The following is a 23190-nucleotide window of genomic DNA, read 5'->3' on the forward strand; positions in this document are numbered from 1 at the left end:
AGTGTACATGCGGCCAGGACACGGGGGAATTGTCTGGGAGGCCCTGGACACCACGCGACAGAGCTGTGGGGACAGGGCAGCGCCTGCTGGTGGCATCAGAGCCGTCTCTCCGGGAGGGACACGCTACGCAGCCCAGCGCCTGGGACGCCTCCTGAAGGCATCGGAGCGAGTCGGACAAGCAGGAGTCAGCACCGGCACTCTAGAGTCCACGGCAGGTGCGGACACCGGAAAAACCGTCAGACCTGAACCACTGACTGGTCTGCCTTCAGTTACACCGCGCTAGTCACCACCCCAAACCCTCCGGAGGGGCCAGCCAGGACCCTGCGCCGTGCGGTGCGGGCACGCGGGGACGCGTGGAGCCTGGATGCTGGGACGTGACTCCCAGGTTGCCCACGCTCGGCCGTGGGGCCCCAGGAACGAGGAGGAGGGATAAGGGCCTCTGAGCCTGGGAGCTGCGCTGGGTCCCTGCAGAGAGAGGAGGGGAGCTGGGCAGCCGGGCCCCGAGCCCGTGAATGAGCAAAGGCACAATTTCAGAGCCAGACTGCGCCCTGCAAGTGGGCTCCAGACAGCCACTCTCATTGTTTCTAAAGGTCAGCAGGTTTTTAAACTAAATAGTTGGAACTGGAGGAAATCACGATGTCAGTCATTGTTTATTTTACCATCTTATCTCTCCGCATCTGTGGTCTTCTGGGGCTTAGACTAAATTTGTTCACTTTTCTGCTGCGTCAATGTATGGAGCTTCTGAATGTGAGAAAACGTTCCAAGTTTTTGCTACTGGAATACAACTTATAAAAATATCAATGTTATATAATTTGGAAAATTGAGTAAAAAAGAAATCCTGAAAGAAACTAATCTACTTGTTTCATCTTCATCAAATTTTCCAACACGGTAACATCTGCTCACTCAACATCCATTTCACCACCTTGTGCAAACTCGATCTGCATCTAAAATTATACACGGGCGGGGCAGAGCTCAGCAGTAGAGCACGTGCTTAGCGTGCATGAGGTCCTGGGTTCCATCCCCAGTGCCTCCATTAAAATAAATATATAAATAAATAGATAAACTGAATTACCTCTTCCCCCAAAAAATTAACAAACAATTATAACTGGAGCGGGGTCAAGTGTCTCTTCACATGTCCCAGCTGTCCCCATCTACACGGCCATACTCAGAGCTCCTGGCAGGCTGGCACCTTCTGTCCCCTGTATCTGTTTCACATGACTCCTTAAAGGCCAAATGTTCTTTCCAGGAGAGACGCCGTCCTTTGGCAGTGTTTAGGGGGAAGGCACACATGGGACCTCCTATAACCATCTTCCCCGAGAATTACAACAGAGATGCTAAGAGGGACAGCTTCCCAGAGGGCGGCCCCAGTGTCCAGCCCAGCCAGCACCCTCCTTTCCGTCTCAGGATGCACAGCCTTCGCAGCTCAGCCACACAGGTCAGCCCCCCACCCCAACGTGTCCCCTGGCCCGGGGACCACCATGTCCAGAAGCTCTGGCTGGCCCTGGGGCAGCCAAGAGCTACATGGCCAGTGTGGGAAGAGGAGCTCTGCTGCCTCTCCAGTCAGAGCACTGAAGACTCTCCGGGGAGTGACTAACGCCCAGCGAGGTCACTCGGGGGCTTGGCCACAGAACCAGGGAGTCCGAAGGGGACACTCCCTGCACCGGATTCACCAGAACTCTCGACGGAGGAGGCGGGCGGGAAGGACCTGTGTCCAGCAGTCATGGGCCTTCCGAGAGCCTGAGAGGAGGCACCTGTCAGAAAGTCACTTGTCACTGTCAGCGGACAGGTATGTCTGATGGGAGAGTCATTCAGGTCACACATCTTTGGGAGGCAGGAGAGGATGCCGGGAACAAACCCTCAGTAGCTCCCTTGAGCTAATTCAGCAACTCGGGGACCCAGACCAACCTACTGAGTTGAGTCAACTGTACAGTTAAACGGATACAGAAAACGCTTCTTAAGCGTGTTCTTCCGCTGATGACGTCAGTCTTTGTTTTATCGGGAAGCTCTAACCCCCGAAGCAGTTCATCAGAAACGTCTCGGTATCCAAGGGAGGAGAGAGAGCCCTCCAGAGGCAAGCAGTCAGCTCGTTCTGGCCCAGCCTGGTCCAATGCCGGGATGCCTGCTGTTACCACCCTGTGGCTGGACGAACGGCCAGCCAGAGGGCACATCAACGTTCTGCGTTAAACTGAAGAGCAGAGTTTAGAAGTACCTGTGCAGCCCAATTGCGCCAAGCACACGGTGACTTCAACAGGCGGGAAACCTCCTCCCTTTACACACACACACACACCCCTTGCAAGTGTGGATACTATTAGGGTTGCCAGATTTAGCAAAGAAAACATGCAGGGATGCAATTAAATCTGTATTTCAAATTTTAAATTTTAAAAAAGTGAAAAGTTTAATTTTTTGGTAGAAGTACGTTGCATGCAACTTGGGACAAAACTGTACTAAAGATTATTTGTTGTTTATCTGAAATTCACATTTAACTGGCCCTCCTGCATTTTTCCCTAGGGGTCACGATTATCGCATATACACATGGGTGTACAGGCTGTGTGTAACTTGAATGTTATTTTTGGAGATTTTGACTCTGTGGAGGAGAGGGTTGAGAGAAAGAACAAATCTATAGGCTAAATAAGAATTGAGAGCAAAAAAGTCCCTGAAAATTACAGGGAAAAAAGTATCCACTTTCTCCCAACCATATGTACTTCCTGAGATAAACAGAGAGCTTAGATATTTTTAAAAATAATATTGCAAGTGAAAACTGTCTCAGCAGCATGTTGGCGCCGACACTGTCTGAGTCCTGCTGACAGTCCTGTCACAGGCCTCACAGTTAGGAGGCATTAGAGCTGCACCGAGGACACATGCAAGAGAAAATCATATATATATGGATAACACGTAACATTATATACTATGTGTATATGTATGTACATGTATGTGTTGTGTGCTGTATGTGTGCATGTGGACACATGTATTATGTGCTGTATGTGCACACATGCACACACGTACATACACATATGTAGACACATATGTATACATAAATATGTGTAAATAAATTATATATAAACTCTGACAAACATTTGGCAAAATAACCTGAACCTATTCCTCATTTGTAAGGTGGGAAAACAAAATCGATCTCTTAGGATATTGCTGTATTAGAAGAAATAATAAAAATAAAAAGTCTTTGTGAAATGTGAAAATAAATACTCTTCTTAATACATTAATGAGAAATTTAAACACCGGAAGTTTAACGAGCACGCGCTTCTCCCACAGCCCCCTCTACACCACTCCTGCAAGGGCACTCACACCCAGCACAGGGGAGCATCCCCAGAGGTACACCTGTGTCCCAGGTTTAAAGTTCCAGGCCTTTAAGAAAAAAATTCAGAAAGGACACTGCCAGTTGCAAATCAAACACCGACAGCCCTTCACGGAAGAGGAAGTTGTGACAATTGTCCAGAGGCTCCTCTCGGCCACACTAGGGTCCAAGCTGTCTTAACATCACTCCCCTTAAAGAAAATTCTAGCTGCAAGGATTCGGAAGCCCCTTTCAAACAGTACGACAGTTTCAGGCTCCCATTTCAAGCCCTCCGTTGCTCCAACCCCGACCCCCACATTCCAGCGCCACGCGTATCCGGGTGACTCGTTATTCGCAGCAGTGATGTTCCACATGGATTTGCGTAATGCCGACCGCTGCTCCTGGGGAAACAGCGTCCTGGGAGCCTCTGGTTACAGCATTTCCATCAACTAATCGATACATAACCTGTTCAAAGGCACCTTATCCAACACACACAGTAGACTCATTAGCATGGAACTCACAGCCAACAGCCCCGGGGCTCCTGCCCACACGCAGCTTCCCTGATAAACGTGCTGCCTCCTTAAGGCACGTTCCAGCCTTCTCGCCCTCGGACCCGGGACCCGGGCAGCGCCTCAGCCCGCCCATGGGGCCGTTCTCAACGGCAGAAGCACCAACACGAAGAACAGAAACGCGTCCGGCTCGGCTCGACACAGCCTGCGGCCCGGACACCTGCTCACGTCCGCTGAGCCGGAAGTACACCCTCACCTCGCCGCCCTCGGCTGGGGGCGGGGCCGCCGCGCCCACGTGCGCGGGGATGACCCCGACAGCGCGGGTCACAGGTCAATTTCAGCCGGTAGGCGGGTTCACAATTACGGAATCTGCCAATAATGAGGATCAACTGTATTTAGACTTTGGAACGTGTTCTAAAAAGCTAAGCACCCTTTAACGTCACCAACCAGAGAGCGCACTTCTGGATTATGGAGCTGCTTATTTTGCTTTCTGTCGTATCGCCAGTTCTTAACGTACTAGTGGCAAACAGCAACGCCGCACCAGCGTTTGTCAGGTGAATGAGTGGGTCGGCCGCTCGGCACCTCCTCCTGCCCCCTCGATGCCGTCCTTCCCTCCCGCGGCAGGCTGTCTGTGAATTAACACAGCGGACGTGTTCCTCCAGATTCTGCTGGGGCGCTACACCCCAAGTCCAAAAAAACAGCAAAACGCTGGGCCCACAAATATTTAAAATTCCCCAGGTCACCATTCCCCAAGCCCCTCCCTCCTTCCAAGGAGCTGGGACCCCCTCTCCAAACGAAGAAGCCCCGCCAGCGCCCAGAAGCCTGCTCTTGCTCCCCGCTGCCTGCGCACGAGCCGAGAGCCCTCGGCAGCCCTGGCTGCTGCGCATTCGACGAGCAGCACGTGGCTGACGGACGGGACCGTCCCTGCGCTTTAAAGGCGGACGCAGCGCCCGGCGGCCATCAGTGTGGGCCTCTCACAGCGTGGACGGGTGTCTGTGCGACACGTTCTCAGGGACGAGCCGTCGGCAGAGCACAGGCCTTCCTAACAGGCTGGCCGCTGAACGAGCCTGGCGGGACCCTCAGCTCCGGACCGCCCGCCTGCCAGCAAGTGCAGGGCGGGGCAAGGGGAGGCGGGGGAGGCGGCGCTGCGAGCCACTCCGCCAGCCCCTCTCCAGCCCTCAGTCCGACACAGCGGTGACTCCCCTTCTGAGCCCCTTAGTTCTGCGAGGCGGTGGCTCCAGGGAGGCGGAGACAGGGACCTTACAGAGCAGCGGCTGCCTGTAGCCCCCGGGGCAATGCGCAAACACGCCGAGGACAGGACGGCCCGGAGCAGGGCTTACAGGCTCCTGTGCAGTAAATGCGGGGCCTCTTCAGGAAACCGAGTTGCCGTAAATGCGCTCTCTCCTCCGTTCTCCTGCAGAGCGCGCCGGCCCCCCAGCGGGACCCCTTCCCCTGGAAGCAGCCATCCTGCACGGCAGTATTACGTTTTCACCAGCAAACAGAGGCCACAATTCTGCTCTCACGCACCGTCTTGGCCAGGCCCCATGCGGGACACTCCGAGCTGCCCTGTTTCCCAGCGCGGGTCCCCTACCAGCGCTGCCTGGGGTCCTGCCTGCTCCGTAGGGTCTCTGGTCGCTGCTCTCTGAGGGTGCACCTGCTCAGGCCAGGGACTGATTCTGACACCACACTTTGCTGGACAGTGCACTGAGGGGGAGCGAGGGCAGAAAGCCAGAGACAGGGAGAAGCTGGGGGGTGATGAGGCAGCAGGGGCTCAAGACGATGCCAAGGAAGGTTTGGAGCTGAGACAGCAGATGCCCCAGAAAAGGGCAGGAGAGCCCCGCCATGGCCACTCCTCGAAATGGGGGCCACAGCCACCATCAGGAGGGAGCCTCAGCCCTGGTCAGTCGCCACCAATGGAAGGACATGGCTGTGAGCCCTTGGCCACCAACTCTCCAAACGACGGAGCATCAGTGCCTCGATCTTCAAGACACGTGTGCCTGTGTGTGCACGTGTATGCCTTTGTGTGTGCGTGCATGTTGTGCGCGTGTGCGCACACATGGGTGCGCACGTGTGTGCACGTATGTGTGTGTGTGCTGGTGGCGGGGCCTGACCCAGCACCGCAGGTCCACCTCAGGGGAGGTAAGATATGCCCCATAAGGCGGCAGCACCACTTTGCTGGGCGCCCCTGCATTTTATTTTTTAATTTTCTTTTTTATTGAAGTGTAGTTGATTTACAACATTAGATTCAGGTGTTCAGCAAAGCAATTCAGCTCTACATATATACATATTTTTCAGATCATTTTCCATTATATGTTTTTACAAGTCATTGAATATAGTTCCCTGTGCTAGACAGTAGGTCCTTGTTGTTCATCTCTGCATTTTATTTTATTTTTTTAAATCATTCTTTTTTATTAATTTATTTTACTTATGTTTGGGGGGAGGCAATTAGGTTTATGTATTTATTTTTTATTAACGGAGGCACTGGATTGAATCCAGGACTTCATGCATGCTAGGTGTGTGCTCTGCCACTGAGCTACACCCTCCCCTATCCCTGCATGTTGGAAGAGCAATGTTTATTTTGCAGAGGCCACTAAATCCAAAGGAACCCCATCTGACGGGGAAGAGGGTGACACTCCTTTGACCCAGATGCCAAGGGAAACTGTAAGCCCAAGTGTGGCTGGCCAGGCTGCAGGGGGAGGAATAAGAAAGAGGCCATCTCTGTGACCCGAGGCCACTCGGGGACACATGTGCCCAGGCCCCAGGTGTTCCTCCTGCAGGTCTGCACCTCGGAGCAGGGCCTCCAGACCAGCCCACACTGTGCTGCCTGCAGAGGTCACCAGCCTAATGTGTCACCTCCCTCGGGCTCCAGGCCACCCGAAGAGGAGGACCATGGGTTTCCCCAAAGATTCCGTAAAGTGTGCACAGCAGGATATATATTTAGGTAAAATTAATTTAAAAAATCAGTGGAGAGAGTGAGAACAGAAAGGAAGGAGGAAAGAAAAAGGAATGAGAATGGAGGGCCGGAGGGGGACCACACGTGAGCTGGCCGGGCAAAAGGACCAGTGTGACAGTCACGTGGCTCCACACCCAGCCAGCCCCCCACCTCAGGTGCTCAGGGAAGCTCGCTCAGGGCTGCTGCTCAGGGACGCTCGCTCAGTGAACAGGAGAAACCCCGCACCCTGAGGACCAGCCTCCTAGGGAGTGTTTTCTCTGCTTAATGCTGAGGAAATACCCTAAAAAGTGGTGTAAAGTACAACTGGCTGCTTCCACTGCCCTAAGGTAGCCGGGAAACATGCAAAACCCCTCCCTTGCTTTTCACTCTGTATTAATTTTGTAATAAAAACAGTCGAATGGGGGAAATGCCTGGGGTGGGTAAACTGAATTATTGATATTAGAAGCTTTCACTCATTGAATCAATTTTTTTTAATGTTCATTTCAGGAATTATTCATGAACCTCTCTCTCCACTTCCTTTTCTGTAAAATATAAATAATACCAGTTCCTATCTCACAGGGGTGTCGCAGGGACTCACTAAGTTACTGCCTGGAAAGCCTGGGAGAGCAGCCTGGCCAAGCAGCACTGCACGTGTCACCGACATCTTCTAATTAAAAATTAGCCCCTGTGTGAAAGTCAAATGTAAGTTGTCATCCCAAAAGGTTATTTTGTGTGAATCTGGCAAAGACAGGGTGGGGGGCCCTGTTTAAGAGAAACAATAGCCCATGAAGTGAAGCCTGATTCTAGCAAGTGAGTCCATCAGAAATCAGTCTTGTCCGGACTTTGAAGTCAGCCAACCTCAAACCTGAAATACACTGACTCAGAAGAGCTACAGACGCAGATCAGAGAAGCCGAGCTCTTCCAGAGGGGAAGCCAACCTGAAAGTGAGCGAGGAGGGACGGCTCCTCCCCTGTGCCCTTTAGCCACCCGCTCAGCACAGAGCGCAGGGCAGCGGGTGCCCGTGAACCCGACCCCGCGGGCAGACTTCCTGTCCTGCCCAGGACCCGCACCAAGGCTCAACACAGGAGGAAACCAGGACTCCAAGAATTTAAGGAACTTGCCCGAGACGGTGCCCTGAGCAAACGGCAGTGCTGATTCACGTCCTGGGGGCAGACAGCCTGTCCCCTCTGCCTCACTGGGTCCAACTGCCCATTGCAAGGTTGACAGGGCAGCAGTAAATGTTTGTCAAATGAATAAACAAAAGAGGAGTCATTTGAAGAGTGAATCAGCAAACTGATATGAGTTCATGTGCACCGCCTCCTTGTCATGACACACAGCATGGACATAAACACCAGGCGGGCTCACGCTGCACAGCCAAACACAGCAAAAAGCTCAGGACTTCGGAAAGCCTCTCTTTACTCATCTAGTAAGATGACCCGACGTTTCCTGAGCTGAGAATTATACATGCTGCTTGAAGGTCCCTCTGGCTCACTGAATAGCTTGTTTACCAAATTCAAAATGACCATCTCCCCAAAAAGACAGATAAAATTACCCAAAAGACCTACACTTAATTTATTCAAAAATTCAAGACACCAGCCTCTGATCATTTTGTTAGCAGCCCCCTTTGGTTGCGAGCTGGTATTGACAATAAAACCCTTCCCCTGAGTAATCTGCTCAATTAAATATTTTCTTACTTTGTGCTTTATTATGACATAATGAAACGGTCATCGTAAGCCTAATGGTATAAAGACTAACGATGTTTTTAACAGAAACCAGATGCCCTCAGTTTAAATATCTGCTACTATTTCCTCCCCAACGTCTAAACATGTCTTTACAAGTTGCAGACCAGATCTCTGTGCCTCTTCATGTTGGCAAATGGACTTTTTCTTTTCTCGAGGTGTCTTCAGTGATTCCAGTAAAGTGCGTCCCAGTCAGAACCTCAGGATCAGGCCCTTGGCGATTACTTTACACACACACGTGCCCACGCAGAGCACGCGCACACTCTACCCTATGATGCTCACAATTTCCTCTTACAAAGCGCCCGTGTTGAGAGCTGGAGAGGACAAAACCTTTCTCCCTGGCATCGCAGAATAGACAGAGTGAAAGACAACAGTTCATCAAAACTCTACCCAGTCTGCTAGAACGTCCACCTGCTCACAACTGCCACGAGAGCACCAGGGAGCCTCCCCTCCCGTGCTCCCCTTTCTGATTCATCTCCTCTCGAATGTTGACAGATCCCAATAATGGGAACAAATATATTCTTAATAACTTTTGAGTGTAAACACAAGCAAATGCCACAAAAGCACTGCTCCCTTGCTCAAAATAACACAGCAAAGTGTATTGGGGGAAAAAAAGATATTTCACAGACCCCTTCATAACAGGAGGATAAAATCTTCTCCCCAAAACCACGTCTCTGCTCGCTTAGCGTGTGTGTGAGACATACACATTTCACACGTGTGCTGATTCAATGATGATGCTTCCAAGACACCTTTGCTGTAGGTCAGTGGCTAATACTGCCCAGCAAGCACTGCAGTTTTGAAATTTGAAGGCTTCCTTTTCCAGTAACCCCCAATAAGGAAATGACTCTCTCCCCAAAAGAATGGAGAAGACCCTCTTATCCACCCCAGCCTGTAGGAGAGACACAGACGAGGACCACGTGCTGGCAGGACCATGCAAGGAGACACCAGCGATTTCCAGCAAATCCCAAACTTCACAATGTAGCTAGATGTGTGTCTCCCCCCAGACCGTGGACACTTGACCCACAACGGTAGCTCTATCATTTAGGGAAAGCACACGAAGGATGGAAAACCTTCTGTTGAAACTAACTGAAAAAGACTCCAGATTCTGACCATTCACAAAATCAAAATCTAAGAACGTCTGACCAGGTGCACAGAACGAGGCGGTCTATCCCATCTTTGGGAGAAGGGCCCCCTGGACACATGGCCAGGCCGGGGGGCTGGGGTAGAACAGGACACCAGGAGTCTGGGCTTGGCTGTGACCTCTCACCACTCCTTGACTGGAGGAGAGCAAATTCGTCCCAGCCCCTCGCTATGCTCCGTTCCTCGTCCATTAAGTGGGTTTACAACCCAGTGGGTTTTTTTCATTCCAGAATGGAGGTCCTGCCTTTTCAATAAATCACTGTTCCATCCTCTAATTAAATGAGTTATTGTGCAGGAATGCTTACGACAGTACCCTGCATGAGGGATTGTGACATATTATTAATGTCCTCAGTTCCAGCACCTCTGCAGGTTTTGCCCCGAGTCGGGTCCAGGTCAAGGAGGCGCTGCCTGACTCACAGTCAGGCTTCCAGGGCAGATCCGGCTAATCAGTACTTCCTTCACGGTGCTGCCTTCTCCCTCCGGCTTCTCATTTTCTACAACATCCTGGATCACGTCCATCCGTCCATCCTCGTGAACCCATCACGGGAAGAGGCTCCATGGGCATCTGTCATTTGTGTCAACCATGGGGCCCTCATTCAAATAATCTTAAACCTCCTCCGTTATAATGAGGAGAGACCTTCAGACACTTTGTTCTATGCTAAGTACTCTGGGTTTTGTGTTTCTTCCCCCTAACATTGACATAACTAATTGCATCACCAGTATTTTCCCTCCATCAAGCTTGACTCCAAATGCTATCAGATCAGATCCATCTTAAGAGGACAATGACTTGCCACGATTCAGCCTACTGAAGGCAAACTCTAAAGGCACCTGCAAAGGAGTAATTTGAGACCAGTTCAAAGAAAGGACGGCATCACTGGAATAAGTCTACGGCTTCCAAAGATAACCTCTTTGAAAGAGTCACCGTTCAATGGGATACGGAAGAGCCAATGTGTTTGGGAGGCCATGGCAGCGAAGGACCATGTTTTCTTCTGATTTTTCTCCTCCACAAACATACTGTTTTGTGAAGGACAGTCTTTCAATTATTAGTCGTTGAAAGAAACAGTCACACTTAGTAAGATGAATTTTCTATGTACTATACACATATGTCATCCGTGGGCACCAGTGCAAATTAAAACTCCTCCTGTACACACACCCATATTACCTCTCCAGACCCTTGTGCGCGGGACCTGTAATCCATCAGCCAACAAGCGTTCAGGAGACCGGGTCTCCCGCCTCCCTTGCAAACCCCCCGGAACTCCGCTGCCCTGGGCATGAGGCAGACAACACAGGGCTTAAGACCGGGGCCACCTACACCACACCTGCGTGTCCTAAGACTGGTTCTCAGCCCGCCTGGAACTCGGGCTTCGTCTGTAACACGAGGATTTCTGACAATAGGTTTTAATAATAATAGCAGCTCCCTCAAAAGGTTGTTGCAGGAGCTGAAGTAACTGATGCACGTGAGTGGTAACCCCTTCTCAGGAGGCAGCGCCGCCGGCTCTCGGGTAACAGGTGACTGACTTAAGGCAAATACTCTTTAACAAGAAGTCCTGCCAATCACACAATTCTTGGCCGATACTCAAAGAGCACTAGGAAGAGTCCTGAGGGTAGGCCTCGCCACGGGACTGAGATTTCTAAACTGAGCGCAGTCTGACGTTCAAAGTGACAATGCTGTGCTTCGAAATAACAGACATATTCTCATCAGCCAGCAAACCCGGAGCACTTGCTGCGGCCTCGTCCACATCTCCCACCATCCTGGCCGACGCGGTGTGCTCGACACAAGTAAGTGTCTCGTTACGCGTCTGGTTAAAGAACTTACCATCTCACCAACGTGGACTGTTTGGGCCCCTGGAAGTTACCTGCACGTTAGCTGCTACCTAACAGAGTGAAGTCTCAATTTAAACGCAAAGCGCGCTGCCGAATGAACAGCGGGAAGAGACTTACCCCCTTCCCACAGCAGCACAGGCTTAATAAAATGCCTGAGGTTGTCAGGAAAAGCATTACATTTTGATTTCTTCCATTACTCATAATCCTCCAATCCCCCCAAAATCAAAAACAGCAAAATCCCACGGCCTGTTCTGCCCCGAGCCTGTCTCCAGAGGACAGGTGTGTGCAGTCAACTGTTCCCTGACGTCCGCTGTCACGGAGGCTGAGGGGTCACAGGCCTGGAGCTGCCTTTGTGCATGCTGCTAGAACTCTGACTCAGGGAGTAAATGCATTCATTCATTCCACAAATATTTACTGACTGCTTGCTGGATGCCAGACCCTGTCCCAGGTCCTAGAAACACAGCAGTAAACAAAACAGCAAACTCCTGGCCATCCTCAAGTTCACGCAGAAGGAAGTCAGGAAACAAGTGAATTAAAGCGGGGCTCCGGCTCAGCCTCAGGGAGACTCTAAGCAGCCGAGGGCGCAGCCTTCAGGGCCACCCCTCTCCTTCTCCAACGCATCTACAGCAAAGACAGGGCTTTCAACCCGAGGCTCCTTGCCCACGGAGGATGCGGAGGATGCTGGGAGAGGGCTGGGTGCTGCAGAGAAGCCCGGGCCCGGGCGGGGGCTCCGCTGCGACCACCCTGGGAGCCCGGGGACGTGTCCAGACTGTCGGCATGTCACAGATACTCATTTTTTTCAGTCTTTAAAAAAAAAAAAAACTTTTTTACCTTTATTATTTTGCTTTTGGGGGGGAATTAGGTTTATTTATTCATTTGTTAATTCAGTGGAGGTACTGGAACTGAACCAGGGGCTTGCGCGTGCTGCGCACGCGCTCACCACTGGGCTATGCGCCACCCCGCAGCAGGTGCTCATTTTTAAAGCACTTAATCCTGAATGTGTATGAAACCTGCTCCCTGTGAAACCTGAACTCCCAGCCATGAATCGGGAGCTGCCTGCGTGTTATAGCGTTGGCTCTGAGGCCAGAAGCTACTCTGTTTTAAACGTCCCGGTCATGCTGAGTCCTAGGGGTGAGGCTGGGGCGGGCGGGGCCCCTACACAGCAGATTTGGGGTTCGAGGGGGGTCTGCACAAACTCGCAGTGTGCATGAAGGGTCCCCGCGCCCGAGGGGCTGCTGTTTAGTCTGTGACTGCAGGGCAAGAGCAGCCTCTGCGGCCGTGACCGTGGGCTGAACGGTCACAAGACATGCAGCCGGTCTAACAGCCGAGGGAGGAGGGGGAGGCGGGCTCCTCACTGCTGCCCTGTGTCCACCCGGCCTCTGCTTCTTTTCCTGAAGAGTCACCGCGCGTGCTGGCAGCGCGGCCACCGGTCCTCCCGGGGTCACTCCACAGGGTGGGTCAGACCCAGCCTCCTTTCCTCTCATGAAATTGCACGGCCGTCACACTCTCCTAAGGCCCTGGGCACGGACCTTATTTCTCATAACAGTATAGTTTGGGAAGAAATACTCAGTTAGCTCAGTGTGGCTTAACTTCTGCCTCTGTGGAAGGACGCCACCTGTGCGCGCGTACAGACCGTGCTTTGCGGTCCGAGCCCCAGCAAACGCGCCACGGTTCCTGCGCCTCCAGGTTCTCGGACAGCAGCAGGAAAGGGATCTTAGGTTCGCAGGAACACGCTGGGGAAACCACAGCTCCCCCACTCTCAGCGCTTGACTGGGGCGCACGTGACAGGGCCCGGCCGACCCCCGAGCCCGCGAGCCGGTGGCGGCCTCGCGCGGTCCCGGGCTGCGCGGCTGAGGCACGTGAGACGTGGCTCCGCCTCGTCCCCGCCCGCGCCGCCGCCCCCCACCCCGGCCCGGCCGGCCCCGGTGCCCACGGCACCTCCCCCGCCAGACGGCGCGCGCGCGGGGCCGAGGGGCGGCGCCTCCTACCTTGCATCGTCGCCCTGGTCGGTTCGGAGAAGAGCGGGATGAGCAGGAGGTAGATGAGGTAGACGAAGGAGAAGCCATTGTAGCGGAAGGCGCAGGCTGCGGGGAGAGAGAGAGGCGTCAGTGCGGCCGCGCGGCGGTGTGCGCCCCGCCCGGCCCGCCCGCCCCGCCCGGCGGGACCCAGGCCGCTCCGTGGGCAGCGCGGCAGCCACGCGCGGGCCCCGCCCCGGGAGTCCAGCCGAGCCCGGTCCATCCCCGAAGGCCAGAACAGGTCACGGATCAACCGGGCAGCTTAAAACGGCCGCGGAAACAGGGCAGCGGGGCGGCGCGGGTTGAGGCGTCCGGGTCAGGCTGTGGATGGAAGAGATAAGGCCGCAGGGGAAGGAAAGGGAAGAAGAGTATCTCTCCGGTGCTCTCTGGCCGCACTGACCCCAGTCACCTCACTCGTCCCCGTTTTGTAAGGAAGGGGTCTCAGGCTCAGAGACGCACTGGCCCACCTGGGCCCCCAGCTAGGAGCTGGCTCAGGCCCCTTCCTCTGTGTCCCTCGTCTCAAGGGAAGCAGGGAAGCCCAGGGACGTGCTCCCTGCCTGCCCCCAACCTCCCCTTTCCTCATCTGAGAAGTGGGTATAATAACGGCCTCCAACTCGGGGGCTCATTATGAGGAGCAAAGGTCTGAAAGGCTTGGCGAGCAGTCCTACACCCACGACGCCCTCAAAACCACGGGCAGTTGTGAGCAGCCTCGTTCCCAGACGGGAGAAGACGCCGTGCCCGTTCCTCGAAGGGAAAAATGAGCACCTTATAGCGGCTAAAAACCATGTACTGAACAGCCAAGACCCGGAACTTCAGGAGCGGCAGGCAGAATAAAAAGGCGTTTTGTACAACGAGTGTGGAGAGATGTGGAGAGAGATGACCAGGTGAGGACAAGGGTCCCCCGCCACGGAGGAAAGTAAGACATTCAAGGACAAAGTGATAAGTTCACCTGGAGACTCATTCACGGACTCAGATGGGGGGACTCAGCCCTGCCGGACACACTCAAGGGGCAGCGGGAGCGGAGGCGGGGGGGGGGGATCCCCAGAGACAAGAGCAGTAAGGAGGATGGAAGACGGGGCCCCGCCCTGGCCGCTGCCTCCGCGTGGGGCCAGGTGGGGAGGGGAAAACTGGCAGGTGCGAAGTTTAAAAGTAGCAGAGAATTTAGGACAGAGCAGAGCAAAGCGGGGGAAGTTCATTTTCTCCGCAAAGGAACTTCAGCACGACAGAGGGAGGGCTTTGTCCTGGACCCTGGGGAAGGACTTCGGGACCGTGGAGGAGGGATGGGGTCTCAGGCTGAAGAGCCCGGGCACCTGCCTGCTGTCGGTTTCCGTCAGCAGCAGCTCAGGCCAGAGCTGGGCCTGCGTCAAGCCCTCCGTGTGCCCTGCACGTACTAACCCTGACTCCCTGCTTCCACAATGCTGTCATTTCTCCCTCTCTCCGGGGGAGAAGCAGCACGGACAGGGGGCACGACTGTGGGGGGCCTGGCGGGGCCCCTCCTCTCCTGTCGGCCTCATCCCCGGGCCACTGTCAAGGGCTCGGGGACCAGAGCCTTCCTCCCACAGTGTTTGTGTGTCCATGTTGGATTTACAGCCTCGTTCTGTAAGGCTCCACACCATGCCTGGTAGGGATGTGCACCCCGAGGAAATCCCGGGGATTCACTGTGGGGAACGAGGGGGAGAGACCACTGTGGGGTTCTCCCGGTACCACCTTTATTATCCTTATCTCTAACAAAGTCCAAGATGCTCGAGAAGGGGCAAGGCGGAGCCAGGGTGTGGGCGGCCTCTACACGGTCCCCACGTGTGACCCCTAAGTGTGGGCTGGACCCCGGGACACACTGCCAGTGACCAGTGACGCTGAAAGTGCTGGGAGACCTTGGTGGCTTCCTCCCTGGTGCCTTGCTCCCTGAGAAGCACCTGCCAGTCTGTGAGCTGTCCCAGGGAAGGACCACGTGGGAAGGCGCCGAGGTCTCCAGCCAGGAGCCAGCCTCCAGCAGCCTTCGGGCATGTGAGTAGTTTCAGGGTGTCTTCGTGCTAACGTGCATTGTGCAGCAAAATGACCGCGTTCAGCGAGTTCCTGGTAAAGAGAAAGCAGAGCTCACGTGCATGACTGTTAGCACTAAAGATCCTCCCAAGACTGCATCCTGTCCAGCCTTGACTGCAGCCGGGAGAGCCTCACAGGGCCCCTGGCTCCCAGAAACTCGGAGATGGAGTTTGCTGCTGCAAGCTGCTGAGTGTTTGGGAAATTCATCTGGAGCTGTAGGTGGTGAATACCCAAACGTAAAGAAAAAAATCAAGCCACTTATAAAAATCCACTGCCATTTATTTTGGCCCGAAATTATCCAGTTTGATAGATCACAGTGCCCTAATTGCTGAGTTTTCTGCTTGACTTTACGTGTGAGGCTGTACCCAGGAGTCACTGAGCTCACAGAGACTCGGAATGCCATCTCCAAGGGAGTCACCCCATCCAGGGCAAAATGTGCCTGAGAGCTTGCCAATAAGGTGCCTTCGAGCTGGACAACCTCACAGGCAAAGGATGCTCTTCTGCCCAGCGTGATGCTTTTTCCAGGACCTGCAGCCACCAGAGCCCACAAAGAGCTCTTCCTAACGGGCGTCAGCGTCTGGTACCCATGCCTCTCCTGGGCCGTCCCGGCTCCTGGACCTCCGTGCTCTGCATCCAGGAGTTTACTGCTGACAGACAGTTTTTAAAAATGCAGTTCAAGTTTCTAAGGGAAAAGAGTCTTCGCTTTAGCTAAGAAAGCAGCACTGTCTCTCCCACCATCCCCGCCTGGTAGTAACCATCCACAGTTATACGAAAGTTTCCCCACAGGAGTGAGAACAGGAACCCGCCAGAGAGAAGACCTTCCGGGCCTACGGACTCCCAGTCAGACCCTGGCAGGGAAGGGGTTGCCCGGGGAAGTGCGCACAGACAGCACGGCCGTGGGGCCGCGAGCAGGGGGCTGGTCTCACTGCAAAGCTCATTCTCTAAAGGTGAAAAGCGGTGACACACTTCAGGCAAAACTCTCCAAGGAGGAGAAACTGACGACTTCACGTTTAATCAGTAGAGAAAAGGGGAAAACCTCTTGCAAATACGACATTTTAAGATGGCCGCGTGACATTCATCAAGACACCTGCGTTACCGTCCACAACGGCCGCGATGTTAGACGTTACTAAAGGCAGGAGCCCTCAGAGCTGGATTTGTAGCAAGATGTGCTGCTTTGTCCACACCCTTTATTCAGCAAGGCCTAACAGCTCCTTGCTCCGAACGGCCTTCGAGCGGGCAGGCCCCAAGTTCAGAACGCCCACGCCAACTGAGCGCATTGTCAGTGCCCTTCACGGCCCTGAGGTACTTCGTCTGTCTTTACAGCTGCCAGAGACACAAACTGCTCAGAATAAGCAACTTCAGGACCAGGAGACACCACAGGCCTGTCCACTCAGGGATTCTAGAATGTTTCGGCTGTTCATACTTTAAATACTTGTCCTTCCCACTCTGAGGCACCCGATGGCTTTGGAAAGGATGCCCCTCCAAACGACGCTTATGTTATAAGAGCAGCACAGACAAGAGACACAGCTGCACAGGGCTTACAGCGCGGCAGGAAGACACTCAACAATGGGAAGTTTTTCCGAAGGAAGCGAAGCCATCAGAGCAGAGAGACAGGAAAGGGCCGCTAAGTCACCGTACGCATTGTCTGTCTGGCGCAGGACGCCGTCCCCCGTGACCCACTCCTGAGCTCTACACCCGGTTCAACGTGCAAATGTCTCAGGCGGTGACGCGTCAGAGCGGCCGCCAGTCCGGACACGACCGCCCTCCTCCCTCGTCCTGTGCCTCTGGCCCCCACACCCATCCCGTCCCGAGGGCTTCCTTCAGAAAGTGGCAGAAGTCACTTCCTCAAGAGAGATGACAGCAGACCGTCCCTCCGGCTACGTTCAGAAAGGCGGACCGCTGCTCACCGCACACCAGGGGAGCGTTCACACCCGGGCGAAATTCCCTTCCAGCGAGGAGACGCTGTGCTGCCACGTGGAGAGAGCTCCCTGCGTTTTCACCCCGAGAGGAACACAGGCTGACTCTGCGCCGAGGGGCACACTGAACCCATCAGTCGTGGTTCTCACGCTTCCAGAAGCAGAAATGTCTCATCGCAAAGAAGCCACGGGAATTACGTGACAAGGCGCATCGGGGTGTTTGGGTAGCCAGTGGGCGACACGTAAATGCACCACATCAGTGCGTGAACGTAACGCTGTGCGTCCGCTACACCTCAGAGAGGGTGGGGGACGTACTAGGCATACATATTGCACATCCAGTTCATTACACAGGTTGGCTAAAAAAAGTACTTTCAGAGTAAAGCCTCAAGGAAAACGCCTTCGACAGGGACTAGAACTTAGAATCGTATCAGCTGCGAGTCATAACTGCTACACAGCGTACCGAACTTCTTAAGCCACTCCGTGGGAAAGTAACGTGAAAGCAAGTTGTTTGTAAAGGATGTAAGCCTTTGGTCTGACTTTTCTGCTTTTTTCCACAACAAACTGGGGAACAGACTGTAAAATATGTCTTGACCAGACGGCCACTGAAACCTTAGTCTGATTTTTTTGCCACGCGAGCTGAAAACTCCGTTGACTGTTTAATTATTAGAAAAAAGTAGGACTCTCTTTCCTGTTTTATTTAATTTCGTATACGCCTGATCAGATATTCCTAACAGTATGGAAAGTTTACCTGAGTTTGCTAACCTCACCCTGACCGACCGCACAGTTTGCGTAAAATAAATTTAGAAGAATATACAGCGTTAACTTTTTCCTCCTTTAAAAATACCTTTTAATATATTTTTCACAATTTTACAAGTTTATCCATAGAAAGCGGTCGTATTTAAAATGCAAATCCTCGTGCTCAAGATGGGCCGGAAGAAGTTTTTTTTTTTTTCATAGTAGCTCTTTCTTAATCTCTTAAAGAGGAGAGTTGGTGTTTGTGGCCTGGGACACCAAAAGTTACTTTGGTATTTACGTGGTATTTAATGGTATTTACTGATTTCCTGAGCTGTCACTCAGCAGCTTTCATACACACACTTATTCTCGGGTGAGGAAGGTACCTTTTAACTTAATCCCAACTCACTTTTCCGTAATTCACCAATTTACAAAACCGGCTCACTGTACCTCTCTGTGGTGCATCACTAGTAGAAGGCAGGCTCACCTTTTAGGTTTTTTCATTATTAATCGCAATTAAGCCTTAATCTATAAAGAGTATTAATCTTCAATAATTTAAAACATTTTCCTCGGTAAAATTTTTAAAGTAAGTGAGCTGATTATCGCTCATGTTTACTTTACACTAAGTTTAGAATTGCAGTTTTTGATTCTTAATTAACTCGGCCTTAATTAACTCCACCTTCCTTTTAATTAACACTACTTTTCTGTAATTTTCCCGGAAGTTAACTTATGTTCCTAATACATACAAACCCTACCATACCACTAGCTCCCTGCAGGTGAGTTTTACATCGTTGGTCCTCAGCAACCTACGAGAAGCGCTCAGGACCCTGATGAGAAAGCAAAGTTCCTTCCTGGATTTATGCTTACTTAGATTTTTAATGCCAAGTCTGATTCACAGATTTACCATCTGTAAGATGCCATCAAGATTTCACATTTGGTACAAAACAGAAACAGACTCACAGACGTAGAAAACACACATATGGTTACCGAGGGGAAGGAGGCGGGAAGGGATAAATTGGGAGTTTGAGATTTGCAGATACTGACTACTATATATAAAATAGATGAACAACAAACTTCTGTAAAGAGCAGAGAACTCTATTCAGTATCTTGTAGTAAGTGACAGTGAGAAAAACATGAAAACGAAAATATGTGTATATATACACGCACGACTGGGACATTGTGCTGAACACCAGAAATCAACACAACACTGTAGACTGACTAAACGTCCATAAAGTTTTTTTTAAAAGACTCCAAATTTGGAAGTCAGCCCTCCGTTTATGCTGAGATCAGTATGTCTAAACCAGCAGGGTGAACCAGTGAACTTGACGGCTCCACATCCCTTGAACGGTTACGTGTTAGGGGGTTCAAACCGTTCAATCTGAAATAAATCGGACTGGCTCACAGGACTGTGTTACCAGAGAATAAACGTCATCTTCATTTCAGAAACAGGAGAAGCCGCTGCAAGGCCGGCCTCTATGCCCTGACGGCCACGTGCCTCCCACACGCTGGCCCCTGAGCCACCCGATAGCTTAGGAAGAGGAGGAGGGTACACGGGGGCAGCTCGGCCCCTCCGTGGGCTTCGTGTAAGCGGCGTGGCTTTTTAACAACAGAATTAGTGTACTGCCTGCCACAGTCTCCTCCTTTCAGGAACTCAGTGAAATGAGATTTCTCTCGCAGGCTTTCACTGGAGGCTTCAGAATATTCTGTATTATTCTTGGCAGCACCGTGCCTGGACTGATGTGTGCATTAGCACAGGGAGTGAGTTCAGCCACCGACGGCGAGGCCCCGCATCCTCCATCCTCAGCACACAGTGCTGCCCGACAGCTGACACGGCTGCAGACGGATGAAAGGTGCCTGCTTCGTGTTGATAAATTTCTCTGGACATCCTGCCTGCTTCTTCCTGGGAACACCCTCTTCTCTGACATACATGGAACCATCACGATTGCCTTCAAGCACTTCTGGTGCCAGAGAAGTAGACACACCTTTACGGCAGAAATGCAGCCCTCATCCCTGTCTGGAGTTCAAGCTCACGATCCCGCAGTAACCGGGAACAGCCTCTGGTCACAGCGTGAGATCCCCGCTCCCAGACGACATCCAAAACACCGACGAACTGGACTCACGCCTCAACGTGAGCTGCTCCCACCAGACCTGCTGCTGCTCGGGCTGGAGCTCAGACCCGGGGTCTTCGATTGTGCGTCCGGTCCTTTCCTCGTAACTCCAAATGCCGACTGCACCCGGAGTCCGTGTCCCTGAGGGCGGAGTGGGGCACCACACCCTCCTGGCAGTGGGCAAACCGCAGGGACGCAGAGGGGACCCAGCCTCACCCCCTCCCAGCTGCCTCTGCCTTCTGCCCTCTCTCCCCACCCTTCTTTTCAGTACACACCACCTCCTCCTGCCTCGTAACACTGAGATCGTTGTAAAATCACCTGTGGGATGCTCTGTTTGGAGAATGATAATTCCAGGAACGTGGTTAAGCTTACAACAGGTGTTTTTTTGTTCTTGCTTTTCTTTTTTTTTTGTTTCGTTGACATACAGTCGGTTTACAACACTGTGTCCATTTCTGGTGCACAGCATAATAGCTCAGCCACACATATACATACACATATTCCATTTCACAGTCTTTTTCACTGCAGGTTACTACAGGATATTGAATGTAGTTCCCTGTGCTGTACAGAAGAACCTTGTGAAACTTGTCAGTATCTGCAAAGCTCCAACTCCCAGTTTATCCCTTCCCACCCCCTTCCCACCCAGCATCACTTATATGTGGAATCTAAAAGAGAGAGAGAGAGAGAGAGAGAGAGAAACGAACACATTTGCAAACCAGAAGCACACTCACAGATGGCAGGGGTTCTCATAGCTCATGGCCGTGACCTGAGAGAGCATTTGATTTCTGGTCAATAAATGAAGGCGTCTCTGGTGTCCTCCGTTTCCAGGCACGGGTGATATTCCACTTTTCCTGACGCACTCCTCTGCCCTGGATTGAGTAGACGACCTACAGTGTGTCCGAACTTTCCCCGAAGTCCCCAAAAGTGAGGCTGTTTTGGTGTCCTAGTCTATCTCCAAAAAGTAGGTAGGACCCGTGAGTCACTGCGAGGCTAAGCTGGGTGGCTTGTACCACATTCTGTCACTCTGGGTCACCTCCACAAATGTCACTTCCAGGTCACTCGGTCAATTTTCAGCGGGGACAGGGAAGTGCACAGCCCTTCCCATGACCGCCTGTCCCCAGGACAGCTCAGACAGCAACGCTCTTCGCCAGACGTGCCCCCCATACCTACCCCCACCCCAGCCAGTCCCCAGATGCCTGTCCCAGGCCCCAGCCGCGTCAGAACACAGACTCTCTCGTGTTCATCACTCTATTTCCAGTTTCTGTTCCCATTTCTAAACACAGTAAGCATTTAGTAAATATTTACTGAGAGAGTAAATAAACCCCTGCCTCTCTCTGCCGGCCTGTAGTGCCCTCTGCACAACGGTGGGTCCTAAATGCCGAAGCATCCTTCAGCCTCACTCAAAGGTTCGTCTCCTCCCAGAGAAAGCCTTCGTCACCCAATAGAATATAATCTTCTCTGAATAAAAAGGCACCCCTGCCTAGCATAAGGGACTGGACCAGCAGGGGCTGCCACACCAGGAACTCGGCACAGCAGCCTCTGAGAATGACTGTCGTTCATGGGGTGAACACTGAAAGATGCTCACAAAACAGTAAAACCTAGGTTATATAATGGGAAAGAACGTGAAAACAAATACACGTATGTACACGCGTGACTGAAATGCGATGCTGCGCACTAGCAATCGACCCAACATTGTAAACCGACTACAGTGGACACCTGCTATAAAACCGCCTGCAGTATGACAGCTCTGTGAGGCAGGCGTCTTTCATGTCCTCCACCTTTGGGAAACGAAGGCTCAGAAAGGACAGGTAACTCATCCCAGATCAAGGTGACGCCGGGATGTAGCCCCAGTCCGGCTGGCTCTCCACCCCCTGCTCTGCCAGCCCCCTTCTGCACAGACCTCCGTAAGAGTATGTCAGGCTGCTGGAGTCTGGGAGGAGGGACAACGGTGGCTTCTTATCTAATAATGCAATAATGTGTATGTTTTGTATTTTACAATAAAATCCGATCTAAGAAAAAAGGATCTCTCCCATCACGTTTTGGCCCCATCGCCCTTGTGACTTGGCCCCATGTGACCACGTAGTATTGCCCCCTGTGAACATGTCACCTTCTTGATCAGACCGTAAGTCCCTTAAGAGCCGTGTCTTCGGGAACCCAGCAGGGTCCCTCCCATATCTCCAGCACAGGATGACAGTGCAGAATGAATATAGGGACGAAAGGCCTGGCTTCCGCTGCCCTTAGAGACGGAGGGGGCCGAGAAAAGCTCTCGTATCTGACCCGTGGTATAAGCGTCCAGGGGCTTCCACCCAACAGGCCACTCGGCGACGGTCCATGCGGCCAACATCATGACACGGCTACAGCAGCACTCTCAGAGAGGGATGAGACGGGAGCGTCTGCTGGGCTAACAGCGGGTAATAATTTCCACTTGAGCATCCAGCAAGGGGCAACGAACACCAGAGCTTCCTGAATCATGAACCTTCTCTGTCCCAGTGCAGTCACGCTCCAGGGAGCTTCTCTTGGAAGGAAAAAGTATGTGAAGTGAGACTCCAAGTCTTAACCATTGTTTGTTTCCTTACAAATGAATTCAATTCAAACTCTGCGTCACCACAAGAGGCTCTACAGGCTTTGGTTGGCCTTCCAGGGGTGGAAGGACAGTTGTTAACCTTCTACACAACGAAGTTCGGGAAATATTTCCAGTGTCATTCACAAACACTGAACCTCACAGCCTGACTCCCACTTGGTGGCAACGAAGCAGAAATCAGATGTTAACTGCAGAGAGCCGCGCTGGGGAGGCCCACCAAGCCCCCGAGCAGCAGGCCCTCGCCTCTGCAGCAGGGAGGCAAGGGACGACCCGTGGGAAGCCTGAGAGGTCTCGCTTTTCAGTTCTTTGAGCTCAGTCAACGTAGCACTTGCTTTCTTCATCGCAGGCGTCATTCCTTAGCTACCAGCA

The 23190-nt window shown here is 52.5% G+C and overlaps 1 protein-coding gene across 3 annotated transcripts in view; it reads right to left on the bottom strand.

Moving 5' to 3' along the window:
* The window catches only part of PIEZO2 (piezo type mechanosensitive ion channel component 2), a 283354-nt gene that overhangs the window by 217892 nt on the left and 42272 nt on the right, over positions 1-23190 (bottom strand). For all 3 annotated transcript variants that reach the window (XM_072949278.1, XM_072949277.1, XM_072949279.1), the window contains exon 2: positions 13421-13516. In XM_072949278.1, the coding sequence (XP_072805379.1) occupies positions 13421-13516 (96 nt within the window). The remainder of the gene's footprint in view (positions 1-13420; positions 13517-23190) is intronic.

This window comes from Vicugna pacos, chromosome 24 (genome assembly GCF_048564905.1).
Source record: "Vicugna pacos chromosome 24, VicPac4, whole genome shotgun sequence".
Lineage (NCBI taxonomy): Eukaryota > Metazoa > Chordata > Mammalia > Artiodactyla > Camelidae > Vicugna > Vicugna pacos.